General features: G+C 38.6%; 1 protein-coding gene across 4 annotated transcripts in view; it reads left to right on the top strand.

Annotated features, from left to right (window-relative positions):
- The window catches only part of LOC150107363 (phosphatase and actin regulator 2-like), a 412,176-nt gene that overhangs the window by 251,297 nt on the left and 143,794 nt on the right, over positions 1-17,085 (top strand). For all 4 annotated transcript variants that reach the window (XR_016548240.1, XM_090391839.1, XM_090391838.1 and 1 more), the window contains one exon: positions 16,603-16,664. Coding sequence is in view for 3 of the 4 variants with exons in the window: in XM_090391839.1 (XP_090247965.1) it covers positions 16,603-16,664 (62 nt within the window). In the remaining variant the exon portion in view is untranslated. The remainder of the gene's footprint in view (positions 1-16,602; positions 16,665-17,085) is intronic.

The following is a 17,085-nucleotide window of genomic DNA, read 5'->3' as shown; positions in this document are numbered from 1 at the left end:
AAAACAATCAGGCATGAACTAGAGACTTGCAATGGTGACTACGAGGATGTAGCAAGAAGAAAGATCCCTAGCAGACGATCTGATTGCGTTCGTACAGCAGAATTCCTCGCAAATCTGCAGGAACAGGTGTTGAAGAACCCTGGCATTGGAATTCGGGCTTTGTTCGTGGAGTTGCTAACTGTAGTCAAGCCCTGGATAACAAGGGTAGCCAATGGTAGGCCGTATGTATGGCAGCAGGATTCGGCCCCTTGCCACACCTCTGGGAAAAGTCAAAAATGGTTGTCTGAAAATTTCTACGACTTCACCAGTCCAAATGTTTGGCCTCCAAACTCCCCAGACCTTAACCCCATGGATTATTTTGTATGGGGCGCAGTTGAAAAAGACACCAATCGCACTTCCAGTAATACAAAAGCCCAGTTAATGGATAAAATTAAAACAGTTTTTGCGGCCCTTCCCAGGGAGACTGTAGCATCAGCTTGTTCGAGGTTCCGAAGCAGAATTGAAGCTGTGATCGATGCTAATGGTGGTTATTTTGAGTAAATCTTGTTGATAGTATTGTAATTAACTCTGCCTGTAATGTTTTTTGTCAATTCATTAAATTTAATAGATACAAAGAAGATTTTCTTTTTCCTTACGAAACTGTCAAATTTATCCCGAACACCCTGTATATATATATTTTTTTTTTTTTTGTTTATTTGTTTACCACAATGCAAACTAATCATCGATACATGATGGTAGGGTGTATTCAATGTAGGGTTTGGACTCAGATAGCAAGATGGGAAAGCCTACTCATTAAAAGGAATATATATCATCATGTGTCATCTCTGTCAAGGAGGTTGACTACCGTGATGTGACTCATAGTTTATTACGGGTGTAAGGATAATGTGGTGAGGAGGACTATTTCTCTTCCATATTGTTGTAAGTATTCATGGCTATAGTATTTGTGTTCAAAGGGGCTTGTTTTCCTGTTCTGAAATATGAAAAACATGAGTTTCCAGGTGAAAAAATCCCTCTCTCTACCTCTACGTATGAGACTGGCAAACTCACCTTAAGTCAATAGATACCAGATAAAGGTTCCTCACATCACGGATGGGAATTGAACCCACTTCTTTCTGACAAAGGGCTTCATCTATACCGATGACTGAGCTATGGAGGCTTATAAATATATATATATATATATATATTTCTCTCACACACACACAAAAGGCAGAAGCTTTCAAAGTGCAAAGCTTTCAAAGGATTTGTTTTTATTTTAATGTTTTAAAATTTTATTAATTATTATTCATGTGCAGTAGTTAATAAATCAGTATTAATTAAAATAGTAAATTTTAATTAACTGTTCATTATATTAATTGCTGATCTTAAAAATTCACGAACAGTAAATTTTTAAGATGTAGCTTTAAGCAGCTCTTAAATTACTACAACTCTAAAATATCTTATTTATGCACCATGATTACTGTAGTTTTTACTTATTTTTAATATAAAAGAAGTATAAACTACACCAGCCATGGAACATACGCCACACACACACGAGAGGTCACCAGACCTATAACACAACAGTGCTATGTATGAGACATGGTCTGCATTAACAAGTTTCTTGAAAAGTTGTTGGGGGTTGTATTCATTGGAGAAAAATAGTATAGAAAAAGCTGGTCCAAAGAATAGAGGTATGTAGAATGAAGGAAGATGAGTGCTCATAATGTGTCAAGTTGAACTGTGTAATGTTCAACACTCAAATCATGTAAGAGCAAAAGTGGCCACTTGTGTTCTTACATTAGATGAAAGCAGAGAAATGGTAGTGGCTAGTTTTGTTGAGTAATGCCCATTTCAGAGTACACAAAAAAAAAGTGTAATGCAGAAACATGAGAAAGTGATTGGAAAGGGTCACCTTAGTGGATTTCCCTCTTCTGTATATCAGTAATTCTTAGAGATGTTTTGGTTGCATTATTCCAAATGTTTTCTGAGGTGTCAGATTCGAGATCTATAAAGTGTTGGAAGTTGGGCAGAAGTATTTTGAATAAAAAAGAGTACCAAGAGGCTAGGGAAGCTATGAATGTAATATGTTTATTCCAGAATAACCTGGATGTGAAAGTGACTCCAACAAGAGGGAACTGATCTTGAATGGAAATAAGAACATTATCAGAAGTAATAGGGAGTGAAATAGTATCTTTTTTCTGAGTAATAAAACCGAACTGTATTTTGACAACATTGGAATTTATGATGTTTATCTACATCATCATCTTAGAATGGTGAAAAGATTAGCATTTAAAGACATTATCTATGGAAGATAACTTTATTCTTGAATCATTTGAGCTGTAAGGTTTCTCAAGTGAAGAAGGGGAATGGAGAGTACTGTCATGAGCAAAACTATGAATAAGATCTGAAGTTGGAGAGAAGAGGTAATTGATATATAGGAGGAAAAGGGTGGGTGAGAGCACAGAACCCTGAGGTACTCCAGCATTGATAAATGTAAGAGGAAGCCATCTGCCAAGACACCCAGTAAACAACCAAAGAGGAGGCTTACAATCTAGTCTCAAAGGATGGGAGACATAAGATGGTAGCATAAGCTGTGAGAAAAGCCTAGATGCCAGGCATGATGAAATTCATATTTATTTTTCTTTCTCATAACACCAACAGGAAATGGGAACAATAACTAGATTAGGAATTTTATATAATTTGGCTATATAAAATGGTAGATCGAATTACATAAACTTTTTCAGAGTTGAAATGAAGAATTATGTCACAATGAAACCAAATTTCTTTGAAATTCATCAAGCAGTCTAAAGATATGGTACAGTTTCACTGTCACAATATTGTGATAATGTCCATAAAGGTATTTTTCTATACCTACAATCCAGTTTTGTCCTTTTTTGTCACTAGGGTATATACAGGATATAAATTACTGCAGGCTATGGGATTTTTGCTATGGATAAACCCCTTCCACTTAATCTCCTCTACCATACACAAAAATTTGTGCCTGATCCTCTGCAGAGAACTGCAGCTTTGCTTATGCTAAATTTAATGTTGACTGACTGGATTGCAGGATTCTACAAAGTTAATGAGGGTGTATGAATGAAAAATTAACTTCACTTTTCTGTGGTTATTCATAAATTCCCACTTCCTTTTGCAGCACATAAAGCAATAACCTTGGAAATTATGTCTTTAAGCACTCTAGAAGAACTTTATTTTTCTGCAAATCTTCAATCTTTCAGTAACAATATTCCAATCTCCAGCCAAGATCGACTTTCATGTCTAGTATCTGCTATCACAGCCTCATCATTCACAGCATTGAAAAAACTAGGGTCCTCTTTTGTTCAAAATACTCCTTGCCTCCCTGAGACATAAAACTTTAAATCCCAAATCAGCATGAAATTAGAATATTTTTCTGTTTCTGGCAGTGCACTGTAAACAAACCTTCCTAAGAATGCTTGATTCTATTCAAAATCCTCTTAATGATATCCTCCTCAGTGGTCACCATTGTACCAATTTCATTAACCAGTGTCATCCTTCCAAAATAATTTTTTCTTTTTTTGGCTATGTATTGAAAGAGCTCACTAAGGTGTTTTTGTCTGATTAGCCAACTGTTGCTCATACTGCTACCCTTACAAAGCGAGACACCTTTTTCACCTGATCTTTGTACTCCTCATGCATCTGACTATTACCACTCATCTTGTGTTATCTCCAGGATGCCTTCTTCCAAACTTTGTGCCTCGCCATCCATTTCACATTTATCTTATTTGACCTCTTACCTTTGGAATGCATTCAGACATAGCCTCTGCCAGACAGTTCTTGAGCAGAGCCCAAGAAGCCTTAGTCTCCTTTCCATCCAATTCTTCACTCCATGATATAGCTGCAAGCCATTTCCTGAATTTATCATAGTTTCCAGCTTTATAGTTCTTCACACGTATCCCTTTATGTCTGAATAATCTCATTCTTTCACCTCAGTTCATTACTCTTTTTCTAGCAGTGGTTTCTCCAACTGACTCATAGCAAATATCCATTTAAAAGTAGCCCATCTCTCTCTCTCTCTCTCTTGTATGCAGCTCTATCCATCCCATATGTTTGTGAATTGAACTCCTTTTTCCTCACACAGTTCCACTATTATACTGGCAACAACACACTGATTATCTTTCCTACCACTGTGTTACTTCTTACTCTCCTCAACAACTTCCTGATGTCTAATCTTAGATTCTCCTTGTTGCTAGTTAAATCATTCACACCTACCACTACTCCCAGCTCTTTTGCTTGCTTGCTTACTCCTCATATCCAGTACTTCAATCACTCTGCTTATTCTTTCTCCAGGAGAACAAACCTTATGCATTTTTTCATTAACCACATCTCTTATAACTGAATCTTCATATATAACCACTCAAATCATTTGCCTCCTCTGTCACTTTGCCATCATTTATTCTAATCTTCCTTGCTTCTTTCATACATATCTGTAATTCTCCTCATTTCAATCCACACTTGCTTCATTTCTTGCTTCATCTTCATCAACTCTGCTCTCACTTCCTGAATTACTTCCTTGGTACCATTCGTGTTCGCTACTTTGTCAGTCATACAGATATGTATAACTTTCTTGTACAGATATGCATAAGAAAGATAGGCCAATCTACTACAAGATAGCAAGTATGAAAGGCATTAAATTAATTATTAATTAAATTATATAATTAAATTAAATTATATAATTAAATTAAATTATATAATTAAATTAAATTAATTAAAGGCAATAAATCTTTCTTATACATATCTGTATAAGAAAGATAGACCAACATTTCCCTCAACTATCTCTTTTATACCTTCTTCATTTCTTTCACTGTCGTTACTCATTCGACTCCATCTACAACACTCTTAATGTCACACCTCTCAGCATTAACACGCATTATTTCATTTTTCCTCTTCTTATAAGTTTGGAATTCTGGGCTCATGAAACCTGAAATAAAACATAAAATAAAACTTCAACACAGCTGATCATATTCATGCAGTAAAACTGGTGGGGGGGGGGGGGGGTGGGGGGGGGGGGGGGTGGGGGGGGGGGGGGGTGGGGGGGGGGGGGGGTGGGGGGGGGGGGGGGTGGGGGGGGGGGGGGGTGGGGGGGGGGGGGGGTGGGGGGGGGGGGGGGTGGGGGGGGGGGGGGGTGGGGGGGGGGGGGGGTGGGGGGGGGGGGGGGTGGGGGGGGGGGGGGGTGGGGGGGGGGGGGGGTGGGGGGGGGGGGGGGTGGGGGGGGGGGGGGGTGGGGGGGGGGGGGGGTGGGGGGGGGGGGGGGTGGGGGGGGGGGGGGGTGGGGGGGGGGGGGGGTGGGGGGGGGGGGGGGTGGGGGGGGGGGGGGGTGGGGGGGGGGGGGGGTGGGGGGGGGGGGGGGTGGGGGGGGGGGGGGGTGGGGGGGGGGGGGGGTGGGGGGGGGGGGGGGTGGGGGGGGGGGGGGGTGGGGGGGGGGGGGGGTGGGGGGGGGGGGGGGTGGGGGGGGGGGGGGGTGGGGGGGGGGGGGGGTGGAGTGTCTGTTTCTTTGTAAATAGGACAGTGACACTTACCTGCATTGATGTCAGTGCACCATCTCTTAAACCACTGCTCTGATTTGTGAGATTGCAGTCTGCAACTTTTTGGTTACCAATCTTGTCCCTAGGGATTAAGCCAGTGTTGTGGTGGCCATGTAGGGGATGTCAGCCGTATAGATGGCAAAGAGTAAAAGTGAGTGGGAGCCCTGGGGAACTCCTGATGTAATCTGACTATCAGATGATTTGATTACTGGTAATTTCACTTCTGATCCTCAAGATAGGAATAAATAAGGTGGCCGGTCAAGCCTAATGGGAGTTTGATATCAATTAGCTTATAGAGTAGCCCTCTATGCCAGAGCTGGTCAAATACTTTTGCATGCCAAGAAATACAGCACCAGTGTGCTCTCTCTCTCCAATTGTATCCCATACTGATGTGTTCCATGACTTTCAAGATGTGTTGTACAGTGGAATAAAAAAGCCAAACTACTCATTGAGTATGAGATTTTTATTCCCTTGTGATTTTTTGCTATCTTGTCATTATCACTTGTTCAGCAATCTTTCCTAGGTTGGAGAGCAGGCTGATTGGACCATAGTTCTAAGGGAACTGCTTTGCTTTTCTTAGGATTAAGATTATGTCATCTTCTTTCCAGTGTAGAAGAGAATAGTGAAATCAGTAGCATCACATTAATGATTGCTACAAAAAGCATAATGGCTTTCTGGGTTAGCTGTTTGATAACCTTATTGGAAATCTTCTGCTTCTTCTGGTGAAAGCTTCTGCTTTCTCGGCATCATGATAGACAAGCTTGTTTTACTGTGAATTGGAGGGAGAGATTTGTGATCCCCTTTTGAGATCCTTTGTCACCTTCCATAGTGAGTGGAACAGTGTTTAGGGACAGCAGTTTCATTTCCCTCAGTTCTTGTTAGACTGAATAGGAGGCTCTATTGATGATTTGTCAGTCTTCTGGGACCATTGTCTTGTGATACTGGTGCCTGGCTCTGTTCTTCTCATTGATGAGATTTTTGATTTCTTCTGGAAGATAGATCAGCATCATGAATTCTTGAAGCTTATGCATTTTGTTTTCTAGGCCGTTGGCATTCCAAAAAAATCTAAATGGAATAATGTCTTATGTTTGTTAACCATTAACACTTTGAGTCCTGTCGATGTAAATATACATCAATCACTCGTGAACCCAGAATCCAATCGATGTATATTTACATCACTAAATTAAAAATTCCAAAAATAATAATATATGCTTGAAATTCATTATCAGATTGTACTGTAATTAAATTTGAACCTTCAGCTTCATTATCCATGAGGATGGTTGACTTTTATCAATAAAAAAGGGAGTTTATATTAGTATATCATAATGCCTGCCCATCGGCTGTGTCACGTACAATCGCACGTGCTTATGTTACATCGCACTGTCATAACTCTGGCTACTCCAATCTAAACAATATAAGGGATTCACAACCATGGTGATAAATTTCTCTGTCATCACCATTGACAGACCAGGACCCAGTGGTGCCCAAAGCAGAGGTGTGAAACAGTTCTCGAGTGAATGCAAATGAGAACAAATGATTGAGGAAATACTCGATAACTAAGGATCTGAATTATATGATTGGGCAGACAGTGATCCAGAACAAGAGGAAGCAGATCTCCCCACAAATGGCAGCTCCGAGTCAAGCGACAGTGATGCAGGACTTCGAACGAGGGGTGAACAAATTTTGAGACTGTTCGCAATTGCACACGAGATCATGGCATTTCAAAAACTGAATGGTCTAATTAAGTGGTGGATAATTATAGTGATGTACATCTCTATGTAAAATGATATTTTCATCATAATAATAACACACATTTTATTTATAATTTTCATTATTTATGTAACATCTAAGCAATGTTTTGTCTGAATTTGTTGAATTTTGAACACTAAAGAAGTAAATATAAGTAGAAACTAATAAAAAATTAACTTTTTATTTTTTTAAAACCTTGATTTCTTGCAACCCATTTCTGGAGCCCATACCACATGTATAACTAAAATTTTTGTTCCAATTAATTGTCAAAGATGTTGACTGAAAGGCAAAAAATAATTATTTGGATATTTCATAGAAATACTGCACAGCAATTTTTTAAATAGAGCTAAAATGGTCTTTTAAATAGAACTAAAATGCTCCAATACCAGTAGGTCTAGGACTCAAAGTGTTAATTTAATGTGAGAATTGCTTGCATTTGTCTTACAAACAAGTTTGTGGCTTCTTGACTGGTATTGGATTTGCAATGTCCAATAAACACATCTGCTAGAATGGCTGCAACTTTGGCAGTTTTATTGGACCCCTTGAGTTCCAAAATTCTGGTTTTGTTTTATGTACACCCATCACTTCCATGTGGTGCAGATTTTTGCATCTTCAGATTTTTTGGGATAGGATATGGTAGAGTTTTTTCTTGTCTTGTTGTCAAACTTGGCCTGCTGTGGTTTTGCCACTCTCTTGGAGATCAGGTATTCTCTGCACCGTTTGTAGTTAGCAGGGTGTGGTCAACTATAGTTAGTGCATTTTACTGGTTCTGTTCTTGGTTTCTTGCATGATTTTCCCTGCATATATCTTACAATGAAATTCGGCCTAACATCAGCAGCAGCACTGAATGGCCAAATTTTTGCCAGTGGTGGCGTTGACCATTGGATGCCCTTTGGCATAGAAATTCTCGCTTGACAATCAAGTTGCAGAGAGTCATGAGGTCAAAGATCTCATGTTGCTCCTTATTGATTTTGACCAACACAAGTGGCACTGGCTGTTTGTCTGTTCTCAGCATGCAGCTTATTTTGATGATCTGTAGTTCAAGATTTTGGAGATCAACCACCACTTCAGTTGTCATAGATTCACCCTTATCACCCAGCACCACCTTCAGGCTTGTTTTTCACTTTTCAAGGTAAAGGTCTAGTATGAGACTTTTTTCTTTTTTTTTTTTTTTTCATTCATGAATTTGGTAATAGTTGGCGACTGTCGGTTGAATGTGGACACCTTCACAGGTTTACTTAGTCCTGTTGAACTTTATTTTATGGATTTTTAGAACTGAGACTAGTGCAGTCCACTGCACCTTGTATTATAGTATGCAGTGGTATTCTTTTCCTTTTGTTGGTTACTGCTTCCTTGGGAATTTCTATACTTTCATTAGTTGTTTCCTTGTGCTTTTTTTTGCAGCTACTTGTTGGAAACCATCTTTGTTGGGCTGGTGTTGGGCATATTGGGAGAACGATTGAGTGCAGTTTTTGGGAAAAGGTTCAACTATTTCTTCTCCAGCATCATCTTTTCTTATGCACTTTGACTACCTGTTCATATTTCAGGTGCTGCTAGTTCAGATCTGTTGTTCACTCCTGCTTAGTCGGTAATGGTTCAAGTAAGAAAAGAGAGAAATAAAAAAAGGGATACTTACATATATCCAAAAACGAAAGAGTTAATAGAATGTTGAATTATGATCTAAAAACTAATCCAAGAGAGACTCAATACAATGCAAAGTGAATTACCAGAGATGATGACTCACCTAATCTTGAAGCAAGTATCAACTGACTACTCTAACTCTGGTCAAATTATCTCAGTTATCAAGTGATTGTAGAGATCCTGCAGATGACTGAAATAGATTAGCAGTATGGACGAGGGTAAAGGCTGCCAGTTTAGTGTGGTCAATTGCAGGATGATGCATTTTGGGAAGAAGAAGAAGAAATCAAGTTTTTTACTATGTTGATGGAACATGAATAGCAGGAAATTGAGGCCAGAGACTTGGGGATGATTACTGACAGGAAGTTGAAGTTTAAAGAGCATGTTGCAAAGATAGCCAAAACAGCACATTGGATTACATGGTTGTTGAAAAAGATTTACTAGCAGGGATAGAGAGATGGTTGTGTTCCCCTTTATAAGGCTTTAATATGGCTATATCTGGAATACTGCACACAGATCTGGTTTAAAGGATACAGAGGTGTATGACAAAGATTATGGCAGGTCTTACAGAATGCTCCCTATGAGAATAGATTGAAGGTCAGTGGGCTTTAAAAACTATCTGATCTTCTTCCTCAGCTTATCCCACTTAAGTAAGGTTGCTGTTCTTACCGAGTCTCCTCCACATCCTCCTGTCTTGAGCTGTAACTGCATCTAAGTTCTTCATCCTTAGGTTCGCTTCCACCAGTTCCCTCCATCTTTTTTTGGCCACCTGTACTTCCTCCTCCCCTGCACATCCATCTGCATGACCTTTCTTCCCACATACTCATCCTCCCTCCTCATCACATGACCAAACCATCTCAACCTTGCCTCCTGTATCTTTACTCCTAAGTTCGTAACTTTCACTGTTCATCTTACACAGCCATTTCTCAGACAATCCTTTTTGGTCACACCACACATCCACCTAAGCATTCTCATCTCTGCTACCTCCATCCTGCTAATGTTATTTTTCCTCAGGGCCACAGTTTTCATAGCTGGTCTCACCACTGTAGATTTTTCCCTTTAGATTGACCGGCACCCTCTTATCACACAGCACTCCAGCCATGTCTCTCCAGTTCCTCCATCCAGCTTGTATCCTGCATCCCACTTCCATCTCAGCCTCTCTATCCTCTTTCGCTGTTGAACCTCATTATCAAGTCACTAACCTTCCTGATGACATTTCCTTCCAGCTCCAGATCTGTCTCTTGATTACCATCCACTTTACAATACATGTACTCTCTTACTTCTGCTCAGCCTCATGCTTCTCTATTCCAGTACCCTTCTCCATCTTTCCAATTTACCTGTCTCTTGATTCTGCACACAGCACGATGTCATCCACATACAGCATTGCCCAAGGCACATCTTCTCTCACCTCTTCCGTCACCACCTCCACACAATATTAAATAGGAACGAACTTAATGCTGATCCTTGATGCAAACCAACTGTCACTTGAAAGCTTTCTGTCTCTCCCAGGCAGGTCCGAACTCTTGTCTTCACATTTCTGCACATCTTCTGCACCAACCTGACATATTTCTCCCTCAGACACATTCAGACTTCTTGTCTTGGCACTCTATCGTACGCTTTCTCCAGATCAATAAACACCAGATGTAACTCGCATTGTTTATCTCAAAACCTTTCCATCATCTGCCATAATCCAAAGATAGCATCTTTCGTCTATTGATCTGGCATGAATCCAAACTGCTCCTTTGCAATCTCCACCTCCTCTCTCAGTCTTCCATCAAGAACTCTTTCTAGGATTTTCATTGTGTGGGACATCAACTTTATTCCTCTATAATTCTTACTGTCTTGTGCATTCCCTTTACCCTTGTAAATAGGAACAAGAGTACTTTCCCTCCACTCCTCAGACATTTTTTCCTGTTAGTAAACTTTTATGAACAGATCTCACAGCAGGTCAATGCCCTCTTCCCCAGTGCCTTCCATGCCTCCACTGGGATCCTGTCAGGGCCTACCGATTTTCCATTCTTTATCCTCTTTACAACCTCCTCAACTTCCACAGTACAGAACATCTACTGATGTTCTGCGCTATCTCCTCATAAGGCTGCCCATTTTCTCATTCAAGAACCCTTCAAAGTATATTCTCCATCTGTTTCTTATGTCCACATCCCTCTTTGATACTCTTCCTTCAGAGGCTTTGATCTGCCTTACATGTAAGATGTCTTTTGATGCCTTATTTCTACATTTTGCCAGTCAATAAATTTTTCCTCTGGCCTTCATTTGTTTCTAATTGATCATAAAGATCTTGATTTGCCTCTGCCTGCACAACAGTTCTCTTGGCTTCTCACTTTCTGCTTCTTGCACATTATTATTCCTCCACCAACCCTCCGCCTGCTCTCTAATATTTCCAGATGTTTCACCCAGCATCTCAGTTGCACAGTTCAGAATTGCTTTTGAATTGTGTCTCCACCAATCTTGTACGCTTTCTAGTCCCACTGAAATCCTCCCTAACACCCTCTCCTTTATAAGGTTCCTCATATGCTCTTCTTTTAAGGCGAAACCACTTAATTGTCTTCATCCCATGGCTTTCAAAGTTTCTTATCTTCGACCTTATTTTAAAGTCCGCACACAGCAGCCGGTGTTGCTGCACAACTTGATCTGTTGGGATTATGTTACAATTTGTTATTTTCTTGAGATGTTTTCTTCTAGTCAAGATGTAGTTAATCTGTGAACTGTGAACATTTACCACTTCTAAATGTTATCAAATGTTCTTCCCTCTTGCAGAAAAATAAGTTCACAATTGCCAGATCAAATGCTACCACTAAGTCCACATTCTTCTCTCCTTCGTGGTTCATCGTTCCCTCTCCATGGCCACCATGCACTCTTTCACAGGCCCTATTTTGTCTTCCTCTGTGTCCATTAAAGTCTCTGCCAACAATCACCAACTTGTTTTCTTCCAATTCCCTCATTTCTTCATCTAGCATGTTCCAGAACTCATCTTTCTCCTCTGCTGTACAGCCAACTTGTGGAGATATATCCAGTTTCAATCGCATGATCCTGTCATTCCTCCTACCCACTTCTAGTACTTTGCCTTTCATTCTGCCACACACCACAATTCCAACACCATTTCTTCTCTCTTTATTTGCTCCAGAGTAGAACAATTTACACCTGTCTCCCAGTTCTTTTGCCTTTTCCCCCCCTTCCACCTTGTCTCCTGCATACATAAAATGTTAAACTTTCTCTTTTTCATCATGTCTGCCACCTCCCTTCCCCTTCCAATCATGCTTCCAACATTCAACGTTCCCACCTGCAACATTCTTTCCACCTGCTTTAAAAACTATCTGATAGGCAAATAAAAGGGGACAGCATAAAAGCATATACTGTATCAACTGTAAAACTTTTTGTACTTCCATAAATGAACATTATGGTGTTCATATATGAACACCATAATGTTCATTTATCCAAATTTTCTTTTATCCAAATCTTCATTTATCCATCTTTCCACGTTTCTGTTTCTTTTTGGCCTTTTCTACTTCAAGTTATTGATGTATACTCCTGATTATTTTCTACTGCTATTGTATCACTTCTTTATCAACAGTCTCTTACTTTCCTCACAAATTCTTTCCAGTTCAAGTTTCTTTTTTAAAAATTTTTTCTTATCCGATATCTTCACCTTTTTCTGTGGTCTTCCTACTGCATTTCTTTCTTTCTAATTTCATTTTTTATCCAAACCATTTCCAGCAAGAGTTGACAAACATTTCAAGTGTTTCTGGTTTTGACACTTTCCTAATATCTTCACATTTCTTATTTCATTTTTTCTTGTTTTTGCCAGTCCTATACTTTTGCCCACTGGAGCCTCTTTTTTCGCATAGCCTTAGTCAGCAGTTGTTTCTTTTTTGGTCTGTGGTCATTCCTCATACTTCCAACAGTCCTTGACCAACTGTCATGTCAGAAACATTAATCTCACTAGCTGCCAAAGTCTTTAAGTCTACAGCAGACAATCTTGGAATCATTTTGCTCTCCCTAACTAGTAAATGATCTTGAGTAAGTGTAGCTTTCTTTTTTTGCCCACATCTTCCTTTTTGTCAGGAGAAAAGGAACCTGTCTCCCTAAACCTCTTTAAAATTGCATTAACAGTATTCAAACCAACACCACACTCGTTGGCAATTTGTCTTTGAGTCATGTATGTGTGCTGAGGAAGAGTACATATCTTTGAACACTTTCTTGGAGATATATCCATTTTATAGCTAAACAAAAGGAATAAAACACTACTTGGTTACATTATTAAAAATGCATAGCACTATGAATAAACATTGTGGAGACAGTTAAAACATGCAGCACTCAACCAAAATAGCAAATTAAAACCAAAAATAGTAAACCAAACCCAAAATTATTGCGAACTGAAACAAAAACTTGACAAAAATTCAGCTTGTTTCTATTAATCTGTTCACTACTGTATATTGTATGATTCTGAAGGGTTGATGGAATGTCTGTGAATGCCTGTATTTCATTGTTTTAGCAGCATTAGAAACATTTTTTGGGGGAAAAAAAATTGATTTATAGAACTTAGAGTTTTAAAAAAATGGAAAAGCAAAACTGACATTTTCATGTCTCATTTGATTGATGTTGAAGTTGTGGGATTAACACACTTCAGGATCTTCCTCTCTCTCCAGAGTATTGAAAGACTGAGGAGATAAAAAAAATTAGTGATGAGTGTGTATGTAGTATTTTCAAGGCTTCTTTCACTTGCTTTCAGAAGGTGACTGTTTTACTACCACTTGTACATGTTGTACTGACCTGAAAAGTGGCCATCTATATGAATGTCCCAATTAGGACATACTGAAGTACATATCTGGACAGACAAACTTGATACTATCTTTGGTTCATGATACTCATATCACTTACTGAATAAGAAGGATATCAACAATGCATGGGAAGTTTTGAAAAGATACATAGATGATGATGTGGTATCTGAATGTAGTCCCTAGAGTTTGAAGAGAATACAATAGGAGTGAAATGGATGTGCAATTTTATTAAGCAAAAGATCCATGAAAAAATGATTAAGTGGAAAGGAAGAATGAGAAGAATTTTGAAATATATAAGCAGGCAAAAAAAAGTTTATTGGAAGCTAAGTTGGAGTATGAAAAGAAATCGGATGCACAGACAAAAGGGAACCCAAAAGATTTTATCATTCTGTTGCAAGTAAAAGAAGGAATGAATGCAAAAGAATAACTTTATTGAATGCAGAAAGTGCCCTTGTATCAGATGCAGATGTGATAGTTCACATAATATATTCTTGCTTCTCCAAGGTCTATCAACCTGGTGTACATAACATAGTGCACAGTGCTGCTAATGCGCATTGAATGAAGAGGTAGAGGTGCACAAGAAGGAGGTTCTAGTGCATTAACCTGGATAAGAATTTGGCAGTAGGGACAGATGGGATATGAACATGTATGCTAAAGGAATCTCCAGCTGAACTAACTAGACTCTCTTGAAATGTTTTTATAATTTGAGTTTTAGCTCAGGAAAGATCCCACAGGAATGAAAAGAACATGAACAATGAGCAATGGGATATGAACATACCCATTGTACAAGGGTGGTGTAAAAACTGATGTGTATCACAATCAACCTATCAGTATCTTCAAAGCGATTATGATGATTTTAGAGATGGTAAGAATTCACATACAAAATCAGGTGGACAAACAAGCTATGCTTTGCAGAGAAAACACATGGATTTACTAAAGGGAAATCATGTCTGAGCAATTTGCTTATATTTCATAAAAATGTTTCAACCGAGTTGGAAAAAGGCTATAGATACACTACACCCTCTGTCTAAAATGAAACCGAACTTTTCAAAAATAGAAGAAACTAATTGTGCCACCTGTTGTGTTTTTTGTTGTCAAAAGCAGCAATCTTCATTAGTGTTGTCACCTATTTATGACGTTTGTTTCATTAGAAGCCGAGTTATAGTGCCAAGAGTGACAGTGTGTTTTGACGAACGGTTGGAAAATGAGTTTCAAACAGAGAGCTGCGATTGACTTTTGTGTTAAACTTGGTAAACGTTTCACTGAAACACATCAAATGCTTCAAAAAGCATATGGTGATGAATGCTTATCCCGTACTGAAGTTTACGAGTGGTTTAAGCGATTTCAAAGTGGTCGTGAGATGCTTGAGGACAACGAAAAGCCAGGCTGTCCAAAAACTGGACTGAGTGAGGTTAACATCCAAAAAGTGCATGATTTCATCAAAGAAAACCCGAAATCTTTGTGAGATTGATGAATTGGGGATTCCAAAATCAACTGTGCACAACATTTTGGGCCTTCATAAATTGAATTCGCCCCACAAGTTGACCGACGACCAAAAAACGTATCGAATTGAATGCTGCAAGGACCTCATTAAAAGAACTCAAACTTCTTTGAAACGATCATTACTGGTGACAAAACATGTCACCAACAAAACATCCAAAGAAAAGTTTCTTGGAGAAGTCAAAAGTAAAGACAATGCTGATTTGTTTCTACGATTCCAAGGGCATTAAGAAAGGGGTGAGAGCTAGATTTTTCTCACAGAGCAGTGAGCAAGTAAAACAGTTTTCCTATTGAAGTAGTAAATACATCTAATATTGGATGAAGAAGCTGACAGCTTGTTTGGGTAATGTATATCCTTCCTCAATGAGCCCTTGACTCCCTAGAGGTCTAATAACAACAATAAATTCTCACTTTTTTGTATTTCTGAGATGTGGTATGTGCTACCATCTCAAAAAGATTATGGGCTACAGCATTCTCCAAATTTATTTATTTTATATATATACATATATATATTTATTTTACAAATCCTTCTGATCATTTTAATTTATAGCTCTTCCTCTTTTCTACAGATGATTTATATCTGTGTACATAATATTATTATTATTATTATGTGACACATCTCCAGGGAGTCCAAAGACTCATCGAGGGATAGTGTGCCAACAGCATCGAGCGATTGGGCCCCCTTCCAACTACTAACCGCGCTCAAACTTGCTAAAATCTTTGCGAGCCATTAGTAGCAGAGGCGCTACCAATCGAACAACCTTTGGTGGCAACTATATAGTATCTATAGTATCTGGCAACAAAGTATATAGTATCTAATTTAATAAATTAATCATTTTATTTGGTTTTTGGTTCCCTTCTCTGTCTTTAAATCTTGTGGACTGTTTTCTAGAAATTGGATTAGATTTAACTATAATTCTATGTGTCTGTAATGACTTCCCCAAAAGGAATCCATCTGATACAGAAATTTTCTATGGCTCATTGTTCCACAGAACACAAGTGGACCATAGGACAAAGGTTATAGAAATATGAACCATGTTAAATGGTTCGTGTTAAAAGATTTAATATGCTTCTTAGCATCACATGCCACTGATATAGGGAAAATGTTAGTTTTTTTGAAATATTTTAATCATTATATGAGTTATGTTACTAATGTATCATGCATTATTTATTTTTATAATAAAGGCAATCACTATAAGATCTAATTTTTGAGGTTATGTTAAGAGCACTTGATTTAATAAGTGTTTTAGTGGTGAAAATGTGTCTTTATATAACCGGAGGAAAATTCATATTTATAATTTTTGAAGTTGAGTGTGATATTAAGATAATTTATTAATTAGTATTTAATTAATATTTTATATATATATTTAATTTTAATTCAGATCAAACCCCTGAAGAAATGAGGAAAGAAAAAGAACAAAAGAAAAAGATGTTAATCAGGAAGGTAAAAGGCAATGATTTTCACTATTTTTACATATTACTTATACAAACTAATAATAATAATTTATATGGATGCTCTGTAGAGTCAAAAGACTCAACATGATAGACCTACACTATCCATTAACACAATACCTATCATACATCTCCTTAAACTTATTTACTTGGGGTGTTCACAACCACCTCTGGCAATCCACTCCACTTATTCCCCACTCTCCAAGTAAAGAACTTAGTCTGCACACCCTTACTAACCACACTCTTAGACAACTTCCAAGTGTGTGACCTCTTGTTTTCCCCCCCTTACTCCCCATCTATTGAAAAATTCCTTTAGTGTCAATCTTATAGAATCCATTTAGCAACTTATAAGTTTTTATTATATCCCTTCTTCTCTGCCTGTCAGCTAAACTCTGCAATCCATGCACCTTCAA

The sequence above is a fragment of the Typopeltis vanoorti genome, chromosome 4 (genome assembly GCF_054136105.1).
Source record: "Typopeltis vanoorti isolate ZY-2024b chromosome 4, IOZ_Tvanoo_1.0, whole genome shotgun sequence".
Classification (NCBI taxonomy): Eukaryota; Metazoa; Arthropoda; class Arachnida; order Uropygi; family Thelyphonidae; genus Typopeltis; species Typopeltis vanoorti.
This window is presented reverse-complemented; position numbering and strand designations above follow the sequence as displayed.